The 13,033-nt window shown below is 23.3% G+C and overlaps 1 protein-coding gene across 1 annotated transcript; it reads right to left on the reverse strand.

The window, feature by feature from the left end:
* Positions 1-671: 671 nt before the first annotated feature.
* LOC122509129 (N-alpha-acetyltransferase 35, NatC auxiliary subunit) lies at positions 672-12,810 on the reverse strand. The gene is made up of 10 exons (XM_043622935.1): positions 12,653-12,810; positions 12,371-12,432; positions 8,643-9,178; positions 7,034-7,226; positions 6,704-6,885; positions 5,782-6,114; positions 4,722-5,114; positions 1,458-1,634; positions 1,262-1,387; positions 672-1,115 (listed from the first exon to the last, which is right to left on the reverse strand). The coding sequence occupies exons 1-10, from the start codon at positions 12,709-12,711 to the stop codon at positions 975-977; spliced, it is 2,202 nt and encodes a 733-aa protein (XP_043478870.1). The 5' UTR covers positions 12,712-12,810; the 3' UTR covers positions 672-974.
* Between the last annotated feature and the right edge of the window lie 223 nt (positions 12,811-13,033).

Here is a 13,033-nt window from a genome sequence, read left to right on the forward strand (position 1 = left end):
AATTTAACATTATAATTTATAATAATAATGAATTATTAATGCAATATTGAAAACTTAGACAATATTTAATTTTTACTTTGTTTAGTTGCATTTATATACCCAGCATCATTTATTTTATACTTCCTCTCTTTATAAATTGTTGTTTTACAATTAATTGATTATTTTTTATAAAATTTTTATTTTTCAAATAAAATTTGTTTAGATGAATAAATAATTTCTAAATTATGGAAGTTTATCATTTATTAATTTTCGATAACTATATAAGTTTAACATAATTATTAGCATCAAATTTGAAAACACATGAAGTACATTTTCATTTCAAGATGAAGTATCAAATGAAATTAAAAAACTGGAACATAAAAATTTACTTTTTTAATTTATGCAACTAATTTTATATAATATTTCTACAAAATACATTTTATTCTATATCTACAAAATGCTTAATGCAGTTTTTTCAGTTACATATGATACACTATTCATGACAATCTTTAAAAAAACAGAAGACGTTTCCAGGATTATATTTAATTAAAGATTTCTCTCAATTTTTTTCAGCAAATTAGCGTATGCATCTTAAAAATGAAAGCTAATGATAAATCAAATGAATCATATTTAGTATTATTGAAAATACATTTAAACGCATGCCCGCATAATTTTAATAATAACATGAATCGTCTAGTTTAAAAATATTTACTAATAAATGGGAAATCATCTATAATATGGAGACATTTTTACTCACAGGTAAATTTATAAGATTTTCAAATTCGTAACACAAAAAAAATATTTTATAAATAGTTTGTCAATTCTCATAGAATTTTAAATTATAAGGAAAACAATTAACTATATATATTCACATTGGTAGTTAAATAATTGACGAATGTACATTTAATAAAAACGATTGCTCTGAAAATTAAATTTTACATTAAATTTAATAAATATTTTCATGTTGTAATAAACTATACTTCACAATTGTTAGTTTATGTTAATTTTATTAGTGGGAAGTGTTGATGACATGAGAAATCAAATACTGGTGGATCTTTTGAGTCTTTTTTGTGTCCGTCTGCCAGAAGTTTGAGGACAATGAAGTTCGTTTTGGCTACTTTCAATAAATCTCTTATCTAAAATTTAAAATAGCTTATAAATATTTTATATATCCATTAAATTATAAATTAATTATTTAATATAATCGCATACTAATAAATTTTTTCATCACTTTAGTCAAAATAATTAAATTAAATATTAATACGTCTAAAATATAAATTACCTCATTAACTGTATTCGCATTCGCAGGATAGAGACTTAAGGCTTTTTCCAGCATATTTCTCGAATGATGAAAGTGACGACAACCCGCTAAGTACTGATTTTCACTAGTGAACCTATCATAAAGAGACTGAAAAAAAATATTTTTATAGTTTCTAAATAAATATGTATCATATCTCCCAATTTTGTAAAGTACTTACATTTTTACTTTTCTCTATTTGTGCGTTCGTCATGTCTAAAAATTCTTGATAATGAACTGGAGGTGGTGTGAGAAACGACGAAAATGGCAATAATCTGTGTTCGTATCGCACTCTTTCAGAATCGAACTGCATCTCAGGAAGAGGAATCTTTCCGTCTAGTCGAAAGCCCACTAAAGCCTTCAAAAAAAATTTAAAGTTGATTTCAAAACGAAAATAATTTTAAAAAACGGTTTTAACAAAAAGCAAATAAATTACATTTTTCATAACTATAAAACATGATGATATCGATAACTCCGAGTAATAATAATAATAATATAATAATAATAATAAAATAATAGTAATAATATTGAAATTCTACGATGAGTTTTATTATTTGTGAAAATAATTAAATCCCGAAGAAGAATTTTATTATTTTTAAACAATAAGGAATTTTTCCGAAGAATATTACTCTTGAAAATAATTGAATTTTAGCAATAATTTGTAACTTTTTCAAAATTAAATTTTTTTTCGTGTTTTAAACTAAAATTCTTGTATAAATTCATTATTTTTAATAATTTTTTAAAAAGTTCTTTGAGAATTTATGAAAATAATTGAAATTCTGCAATAATTTGTAACTTTTCCAAAATTAAATTTTTTTGTGTTTTTAACTAAAACTAGCTCCTCCGACGGCCGCAAGCGGCCGTCTACGGTGCTAGTTTTTATATGTCCATTGTCCAAGTCCATTATTTCATTAATAATAATATTCAAATTTTTTCAGTTAATAATTTGCTTATTTATATTTGAAATGTTGACGTTTTTTTGACAATGCAAAATAAGATTTATTATGAGTACTTTCTCTTAACAAAAATAAAATTTATATATTCGCGCTCTTTTTAAATAACATACGACTGCAGCGCCACCTTCACATGTACAAACAATTTTAAAAACACCCTTCTATTAGGGTGGAGTCCCATGGCACCGTTATGCATTGCGTCGTAATGGGAGAGAAAAAGACGCAAATATACGTTTGCTGCATTCTCTCTCATTACAACGCAACGCAAAACGCTGCCATGGGACTGCGGCCTTAAGATTTTACATTCTCCTTGCCCATTCTTTACTTCGATACTTTTCGATACATTCGACCTTTCCACTCCATGTCTTTTTTAAGAAAGGATCATTGCCCATTCTTTACTTCGATACTTTTCGATACATTCGACCTTTCCACTCCATGTCTTTTTTAAGAAAGGATTCTTGTATAAATGCATTATTTTTAATAATTTTTTAAAAAGTTTTTTGAGAATTTCAAAATTTATTTGTTTACAATTCAATTTAACAAAATTCCAATTATTCGTAAATTCTTCAATTAATAAATTAGAAAATAAAAACTTGAAATAATTTCAAAAAAAAAAAAATCCGCAATTAAACATTCTTAAAAAAATTAATTAATATTAATTAAATTAAATTAAGGTCATGTTATTCAGTGGTCACGTGCTCCATATACTTTACTATGGGAACACGTGACCACTGAATAACATGACCTTAAATTAATATTAATTAAATTAAATTAATATTAATTAAATTAAATTAATATTAATTAAATTAAATTAATATTAATTAAATTAAATTAATAATTAATTAATTTAAAAATTTGGAAAATAATTGAATTAAACAAAGAGTTTTTTCAATTTTTAAAAATAATCTTATCTGTTCATTTATAATTGAAAATTTCATTAATTCAATTTTATTAAAATGTATTTATACTAATTGAAATTCTGCAAAGAATTTTACTGTATATATAAAAGTAATTGAATCCTTTTCAAAGAATGTTATTACATACACGGAAAAGTTTTGGGGCGAGCAACTCTATTTGCTCTAGTAACGCTGCGCAACTTCACTTTGGTGCAGCAATAGTCGCAAAAAGATAGCGCAGCAGGCCAGCATTGGACGAGCTGCTCTACCAGTCGTGTATCTACCACTGACTTTCAGCGCAGCTCGTCCAACACTGGGTGAGCAGCGTTCCCAGTAGAGAGAGAAGCTCACCCATTTACAAGGCGATATGCCTTCTCTCTTTTAGGAAACCTCTACGCGCGGAGAACGCAGCTCGCCCGAAAACTTTTCCGTGTATTTATAAAAATAATTAAATGTTTGCGTAGAATTTTATTAAATTTTTTGAAAATAATTGAATTGTGGAGAACAATTTAATTATTTATAAAAATAATTGAAATTTTGAGAAGAATTTAAAAAAATTTTTAAACATAATTGAATTTCTGAGTAGAATCTTAATACTTTTGAAAATAATTGAATTGTTGTTTAGAATTTTATGAAAATTTATGAAAATAATTGAATTCTTGTGAAGAATTTTTTTTAAAAATAATATTCGAAAGAATTTAGAAAATCTAAAGAATTTTGCTATTTATAGAAATAATTGAATTCTTGAGAAGATTTTTTTCAGTTTCTAGAAATAATTGAATTCTTTCCACGAATTTTAATATAATTTTTAAGAATAATTATATATTTCGACGAATTCGATTAAAATTTGTATTAAAAATAATTGAAATTCTGCAATGAGTTTTACTAATTATGAAAATAATTAAATATATTGAGAAGAAATTTTTAAAAATAAAATTATAATTACGGTCACTAACTTCCCTTGATTATTTTCGAAAAATTTAAATAAAGTTCTATAAAAGAAGTTAATTATTTTTAATAAAATGTAAAGAAATTTCAAAAATTTTCAATTATTTGTTTATAAAAATTCAATTATCTTGAAACAACAGAATAGAAAATTTTCAAAAATCTTTTTTTTCAGAATTTTCAAAAAAACTTTGCGAAAATTCAATTTTATTAAAAAAATTTAAGTGTGTATCTTTTTTTGAATTCACTAATAAAAATTTTAATTATTAATCTTCGCACTAAAAAACATGAATACATTAGAATGAGACTCTTTATAACATTCAATTATTTATCAATTATTAAATTAAAATACTTTGAGAATTCGATTTGTTAAAAAGTTTTTAATGAAATTCTTTAATAAATTTTATTATTTTCAGTTGAATTTCACGAAATTTCTATTAATTCGATAATTTTTTTAAAATTTATTTATTCACATACTATATTTGAATCAGTGACTGATTTTTTACTATCAAATTAATTAATTTTAACTAATTCTTTAGAGAACAGTATACATATCTATAAAAATTGAAATAAAAAGCGATTTTTTAAAAACAAATTAAAATTTACTTCTTCATTCGTAAAAAAATAATAAATATGTAATAAAAACATTACCTTATAATAACCTCCACAAATATTTTGCATTGCCTGGTACATTAAAATTTCTAAACTGTAAGGTCTAGGAGCGACTTTTTTTCTTTTATTTTTTGCACTCTTCCTGCTTCCTCTTCCTTTATGTGCTTCATTTTGAATATCTTGCTCCATTAAAAATGAATCTGCTCTTGTAATTGCTGAGACTAGCCAACCATATAAAAATTCATACAGGTACCAAAAAATATAATGATACTCGTGGACAGAGTACAATTCAAGTTCAAAGCCACTTAATAAATACATGACCATTACTCGTAACGTGTGATATAAAATCCAGGTACTAAAATATGCTAAATGTGGCCTTGGTGTATCGCTTTTCATGGATAAAGTATGCATGTACCCGTCAACTCTTTCAGCCTAAAATAATAATTTAAATACAACTTACTAGCTATACAATAAAATTATTTTATGTTTTAAGATCATTTCACTTAAAAAAATATTCATACAAACAATATTAAATTATCACTTCTCTTTCTTTTCCAAAAAAAAACTTCGAGAAACTCAAAAAAAAACAATTTTCGGACAAATGCATTGAATTAGTTAATTTTGTACGGTTTTTGACTGAAAATGCTTGGACGTTTATAATGATATCTCGCGAACAGAATGAGTATTTTTTTATGGTTTTAATATTTTTTTACTCAGAGAGGAATTATATATTAATTTTTGTAAAAGAATTAAAAATTTTAATTTCAATGAAGCCAAAATTTTCTTTTAAAATCGAATGTTTTAAAATTTTATATTTATTTAATTTAATAATATTAATCTCTTATAATATAAGTTTATTATAATTACTTTCTGTGGTTTTATACTTTAATATTGTAAACAAAGTGAAATGAAAATAAATGTTCATTTATTATAATTCTCTGATACTTATACTTTATAATTTGAATCAAATAAAAAATATTCATACTTTATTATAATAATAGAAAACATTTGTCCAAAATGATTCTTTTCTTAATCATAATAACTTACGAAAAATATAAGAAATAATTAGTAATAATTAAAAAGAAATAATTTTACAAACCTCATCTTGCAGGGTAGCAAAGTCATCTAATAAATGGGCTAATTTATCTCTTTGTCTTGCTCTGTTATGACCACTTAGTTGTAACAAATTTCCAAATAAATTGGCACAATGATTTAAAAACGTATCGACACACTCTTTTGCTTGATGATTTTGAAGCAATACATTTTTAGGCATAAGAGCAGGAGGAGCAATAAAATTTCTGGCCGCATCCCTCAGTACGTCATTAAAGCTTTGTAACCCAAACACTCGGCTTGTTGATGGCAAATAAACAATTTGCAACAATGATCTGGATAATATACAAGGACTGTGACGTGAAAATTCTAAAAAGAAATCCTAAAAACAAAATGCAATTTAATTAAAAAAATTATACGTCTTTTAATTCAATTAAATTTTAAAAGAAGAATCGAAAAATTATATTAATTGCAAGGAATGTATATGGTAGACTTGACTCCACCTGAAAATCCATGTACAGGAACCTTAAAGGATCCTTTGAAGTTCATATACAATTTATTTAAGAATCCTTGACAAAAACCTAACACAGGTACGTATCAGGTACCCCTGCAGAAAATTGAGACAGGGATCCTGTACAGGTTCCAGTGCAAAAATAAATGAATTTTTTTAATAAAAAATAAAATAATTTTTTTACATTTTTTAAAAGTTGAAAGAAAACTAAAATTTTCATTCTTTGATAACTTATTTCTAAATTCAATAATTTCAGACTTAGAAGCTACTGAAAATAGATCTGTTTTTAAAAAACCAAAATTTCGTAAACTTGGGCAATTATACAAAAATGAAAAGTACGTATTTAATCTCTTTTTTCATGGCTAAAAAGCCATAGTTCTTTTTTTAGTGAAAATCGAAACGTTGAGTTTAAAGGGTTGCCATTTCCTAAAAAATAATATATTTTTTTAAATTGACTTACTAAAGCACTATGAAAGTTGGTATAACCAGTAATTTTGATGACCATTTTTAATCGATTTAATAATTCGTCCATATATTCTAAGGCCTCGACTCGTGATTTTATTTTGGTATACCTTGGAAAAGTTGGAGGAAGCAATCTTTGGTTTATCATGGGATCAAATCCCATAATAGTTGGATGATCGGCTGAAACAAAAAGAAAATTTTTCAATTTTAGGAAATAAGTAAAATAAAGTTAACAATATATTATCAGAAATATCAACTGTATCTAGAAACTTAAAATAATAACTATATAGGATTTAAAAAAAAATTTTAAGTAATACAAGTTAAATACTTATTTCATCTGCCTTGGATCCACTATTTACAGTTCGTATCATAACTTGAATCATATCGGTGCAGTTCGAAAGGAGTCTTTGACAATCGGTTAAATTTGAATGAAGTTGATCTCTTTTTCCCAAGAAACTTAACGTTTGATAAAACATTTTCGTAAATCGCATCCTTGCGTAAAGAGCTAGTCCATCGTTGTACTGTTTCAAAGTAAAATAATAATTTATTTTATACTTCAATTTTATTAATGTTTATTGATTACTATTTATATTTTTACTTCTATGTAACGATAGCTTTTTATATAGTCTTCAATATTTTACTTTCTGTATTTCTGAAGAAATATATTTTTAAAAATTGTCAAACTAAAGAAATTTGTGATGTGGATGATTACGAAAGCGAGTAATTTTTCTAATATTTAATTAAATATTACTATAAAATATGTCATGACTTCTTAGAATAATAAATGTCTTAATATATTAAGATTAAAGTGTTCTTTCATAAAAATACTTAGTTTTGTTCCATTCATTTTTAGTCGTTCGACGGAAAAACCACTTAAGTCATTTGTTATAAATTAATATTTTTAAAATAGCTAAATATTTTTTACCGGGCCATTTTTTCTTTAAAGTGTTCGTTAATAATGCCTTTGAACTGAGAAAAATGAAGGAAATAATTAATATGTAAATTATATTAATAATTCGTTTCTGAATCTTTAATTCAATTTTTTCGTAAAAAACGTCGATTTAAGTGATTTTTCTAGAAAACGACTCAATTGTAAATTTTAATTTTATAATAACCGTTTTTGAATTAATCAACAAAATATAGAATTTTACCTTTAATTTAAAAAAAAATTACTCAGTTATCTTTATTCGTTTCCGAGTAATAGCTAAAAGAAAATTTCAGTTAATCTCGCCTTATTTCTAAAATAAAAAAATTTTTGAAAAATATTTTAGGGAGTAAAAGTATATCCATATATCTACAAAAAACATAGATAATTGAATTTCAAAAAGTTTTTAAAAATAATTAAATTTTACAAAGAATTCTATTAAAATTTTTAACAATAATTGCATGTCTGGGTGGTAATTTATTAAATTTTTTTGAAAATAATTAAAGTCCTAAAAAGCCTTTTATTATTTATTAAAATAATAAATTGAATTCTTGCGAACGATTTTATAAGCATTTTTTAAAATAATTGAATTTCCAAGAAATTTATCAAAAATTTTTTTAAAAAATTGAATTTTTATGAAAAATATTATTAATGAAAGTATTTGAATTATGGTGAAAAATTTTGTTAAATAATTGATTTTTTCGAAATTTTTTTTGAAAATGCTATTCTAAATTAATTGAATTCCTGTGGAAATTTTTCTATTTATGAAAGCAATTGAATTTTTGATGCATTTTATCAATTTTGTTTTAAATAATTGAATTCATTTGCGAAATTTTATGAAAATACTAGATATTGAAAATAATTAAATTTTGAATATTTTTTGAAAATAATTGAATTATTTTTTAAAGAATTTGATTACAATTTTTGAGAATAGTTTTTTTACTTTTAGTATTAGCGAATTTAAAGTAAAGTTGTGCCATCGGAAAAATATGAAAAAACTTGAACTAATTACCTCTTTCTCTTTTTCCTCGGTCGTTGGTTTTATACGACTTTTTCTGTGCAATTCTTCTTCAACTTCTCTTAACATGGCAACTGTTTTTTGCTCTGTAATATCCTGCTGAAGTCGATAATCATACATAAAACTTTGAAAATCCTCTTCCTCGAAGACTAGAGCTCGTGTAATACAATCTTTAATGATTTCAATAATTTTATAAACAGCATAACAAAATGTTTTCAAAGACTTGTCTTGAATTTGGCTAGGTTGATGCAAATATAAGTTTGTAAAAACAGTTTGTGCTAAGCTGTGGCCCTCGAGCCATGAAACTATGCACGCATACGTTGAATCAATTATGGCTATCACGTCTGTAACTTCAAAATTGTCCAATTTTATAGCTCCTGAATCTACTGCTTGATTAAATGTGTAAGGCTTGTTATTTCCTCTATTACACAACATCCCAGCATCCATTTTCGGATCCATCATCTCTATAGCTGACATGGCTTCAAAGAGGCCAAATAATTCGTCGTGTAATAATTCACCTAATTCCAAATCTGTTATAAAAAGATAAATAAACAATTTATTAGTCTGCAATGTTGAAATGATACACTTAAGATAACAAGAAATTTATTTTCGTTGATTGATAAACAATAGTCATAAATATATTAACAGAGTTGCTACAAAAATTTAATTTTCTATTTCCCTGATTTTTCCTGATTTCCTGACAAAATTTTGTCTTTTTCCCTGACCCTAAAGAATATTTTAATTTACTCTAAAAATTATTAGATACACAAAAAAATATTCTATTACATTTATTTTGCCCCAGGAATTAAGATTTTCAAAAATTTCAAATTCAATAGCATATAAGAATATTATTTTAAAACATGAAGACACCGATCACTCCGCGTCTTCGACTCGGAGTCATCGCTTTCTTCATGTTTTATATAATAATTAAAACTTGATAAATTGTTACTGTAACTTCTTCAAAAATTATTTTCATTATTTCGATTATTCATTACTAGAATTTTCAACTCAAATTCTTCTATAAATAAATTTTTTAAAATAATTTTTCAAAACGTTCATTCAGAGTTTTCAAATCCTTTTGTTTACAATTTAATTTTACGAAATTTCGATTATTCTGGACATTCTTCAATTAAATATATTAGAAATTAAAAACTTCAAATAATTAAAAAAAAATTCCACTAAACTTTTTGAAAAAATTAATTCTACAGAATTCTTAATTAATAGTATGAAAAGTTCAAATTTTCAAAGATATTAATTTGAAGCGTTTTTAAAATTCAATTATTTTTAAAAATCCACGCTATAATGCTCCCTATATTCAATTATAATCTAAAATTTTAACTGAAATTCATTTTTAAATTAATATTTACTAGAAAATTCTACAAGAATTTAATTATTTAAATACAAAAATAAATATTTTATTAAATTGAATGTTTCTTAAAATTGAATTTTTATAAAGAATTTTATCAAAAAATTTTTTACATAATTGAATTCTCTTGACAAATTTTAATAAAATTTTTAAGAATAATTTCATTTTTCGAGAAATTTGATGAAAATTGTATTAAAAGTAATTAAAATTCTGTCAAGAATTTTATTATAATTTTTGAAAATAATTGAATTTCGGAGAAAAATGTTATTATTTATAAAGATAATTTAATAAAATATTTAAGAATAATTTCATTTTTCGAGAAATTTGATGAAAATTGTATTAAAAATAATTGAAATTCTGCCAAGAATTTTATTAAAATTTTTGAAAATAATTGAATTTCGGAGAATTTTATTATTTATAAAGATAATTGAAATTTTGACGAGAATTTTGGTAAATTTTTTAACATAATTGAATTTCTGTGAAAAATTATATTATTTTTGAAAATAATTGAATTCTTGAGACGAATTTTATTAAAATTTCTTTTTATATAATTGAATTCTTTTGTAAAATTTTATTGAAATAGTAGACATTGAAAATAATTGAACTTTGACAAAATTTTTGAAATTAATTAAATTTCTATGAAGAATTTTATTAAAATTAGTTTGAAAAAATTGAATTTGTTACAAAGAATTTCATTAAAATTTTTGAAAACAATTTAATTTTTTGAAGAAATTTAATTAAAACTGTATTTAAAATAATCCTATATAATAAATAAATAAATAAATTGTAATAAATAAATAAACTGTAGCAAAGATTTTTAAAATAATTGAATTACTTTGATAAATTTTAATATAATTTTTAAGAATAATTACATTTTTCAAGGAATTACATTAAAATTGTAATAAAAATAATTGAAAATATGCTATGAGTTTTAATATTTAAATGAAAATAATGAAATGTTTTCGTAAAATTTTATTAAAATTTTTTTTAACTAATTGAATGAATTCTTTTGTGGTTTTTTTTTATTAAAGTAGTAGATATTAAGAATCATTGAATTGAGGAAAATTTTTGAAAATAATTAAAATTTTGCCAAATTTTAGAAAATAATTGAATTTTGTGATAAGAATTTTACTATTTTTGAAAATAATTAAATTTCTGCAATCATTTGTAATTGCTTAAAAATTCAATTTGTATTAGTGTTTTTAACTAAAATTCATCAATAAATACATTATTTTTAATAATCAATTAAATATATTATATTAAAAAATTTAACCAATTTCAAAAGAATTTTGGTTATTAAGATAACAAAGTGAATTAAATTTTTTTTAAATTTACTTCTTTAGATTCTTATTAAAATTTCGAAAATATCATGTTTATATTTATAATTAAAATTCTTCAAAAATTTGATTATTTTATATATTTCAAAAATTTAATTATTTTTAAAAGATTTTCGCAAATTTTAATTATTTTTAAACAATTTTACCAAAATTCAATTGTTTTAAAAAAATTATATCAAATTTCAATTATTTTAAAAAGATTTTACGAAAAATTCAATTGTTTGAAAATGTTTTAATTGTAATATTTTAAATTTAATATTTAAAAATATTATTGAATTAAATATTAAATTAAAAATTTAATATTTATTATTTTAAAATGTAATATTTTTAAAAAATGAATTTTAAGTTTCTTTATTTAAAAAATATTTTACCTTAATAACTTTAAAAAAACATGGACAATAATTATTACAGTTACAAGATTAAATTTTTGTTGCAACACTGAATTAAATAAACGACTTTTTCTTGTACTTTTAATCGACTAAACCGACTTTTTTTGTGTCTTAAATTCGATCCGAGCCCTGAAGTTTTGACAAAATATAAAAATTCTTATGCAAAATTAATTTTCAATATAACAGAAAACGATGTATTTATTCAGGGTGGCCGCAAAATTGTATTTTCAAAATTTCCTGACTTTTCCCTGACTAATTTTTGATTTTCCCTGACTAACAAATTTTTGAATTATTTAATATTCTAAAATGAAATGTCCACTTATAAAAAATGTGAGGGCACCATTATAATGAGCTGTATTACAAAAACGTCTAAATAAAAAACTTAATTGACATTTAATTATCAAAGATTTTTAATTTGTGGTTTTTTTCAATCAAAATTCCCTGACTTTTAAAGAATTTTTACAAATTCCCTGACTTCTCCCTGACTTTTCCCTGACTTTTCCCTGATTTCCAGTTTTTCCCTGACTTGCGGCCACCCTGATTTATTGCAACAAAAAATGAAAGGTACAATAAAAGTGAAAATAAGAAACTATAAATATAAATATTGATGGTAATATAACCTTAAATTACCTTTAATAGAATCGAAAAAATCCTCTGTAATATCTCGCCAATTATAATTAATTCGAGCCATTCTGTAATGGAAAATTTAACATTGTTTAGATAAGTTAATATTTAAATTATTTAAAATAGATCATTTTGTTATTAGAAATTGTATCGTGAATAAAATAAAATTTTATATAGGTTATTTCTCATGTTCAGTGAAGAACAAAAGTCAATGGCAATAAAATTATTTCTTAGGACAGACAAAACTTATTGTATTTATATGTAATTCATTATGTTTTTTTAACTTACAAAGAATCTTTTTCTTCATTCATCGTAGCTGAATTTAGTTCATCCACTGTTATCGACATTTTGACTTTCTTTAGGTGGTTTTTGTTTTAGCTATATTAATGCCTAAACACAATAATTTTCCGAAATCAAAGTTTGACGTCACTCACATCTAGTGTAGTCTTTAGCAACTTAGGGAATTTAAATAAATTTAAAAGTTACTATTCAAATAGGGAATTTTATTTTAAGGGTGCGATCCCATGTGAGCAGAATACGTCGACCGAAAGCAGAAAATCATGAGTGCAAAAGAGATAAGTAGATATTGTTGTTCTTTTCACTCTCATGATTTTCTGCTTTCGGTCGACGTATTCTGCTCACATGGGATCGCACCCTAAGTCAATTACT

Source organism: Leptopilina heterotoma, unplaced genomic scaffold (genome assembly GCF_015476425.1).
Source record: "Leptopilina heterotoma isolate Lh14 unplaced genomic scaffold, ASM1547642v1 Lhet_115, whole genome shotgun sequence".
Lineage (NCBI taxonomy): Eukaryota > Metazoa > Arthropoda > Insecta > Hymenoptera > Figitidae > Leptopilina > Leptopilina heterotoma.

What these genes read in the sequence shown, in the direction of transcription:
- LOC122509129 (XM_043622935.1), bottom strand. Translation starts at nt 12,711, where the DNA reads ATGTCGATAACAGTGGATGAACTAAATTCAGCTACGATGAATGAAGAA. An exon ending in TTGCTACCCTGCAAGATGAG is followed by an intron (nt 5,115 to 5,781) that starts GTTTGTAAAATT and finishes TTATTATTTTAG; the next exon opens with GCTGAAAGAGTTGACGGGTA. An exon ending in ATGCGAATACAGTTAATGAG is followed by an intron (nt 1,116 to 1,261) that starts GTAATTTATATT and finishes TTTAAATTTTAG; the next exon opens with ATAAGAGATTTATTGAAAGT.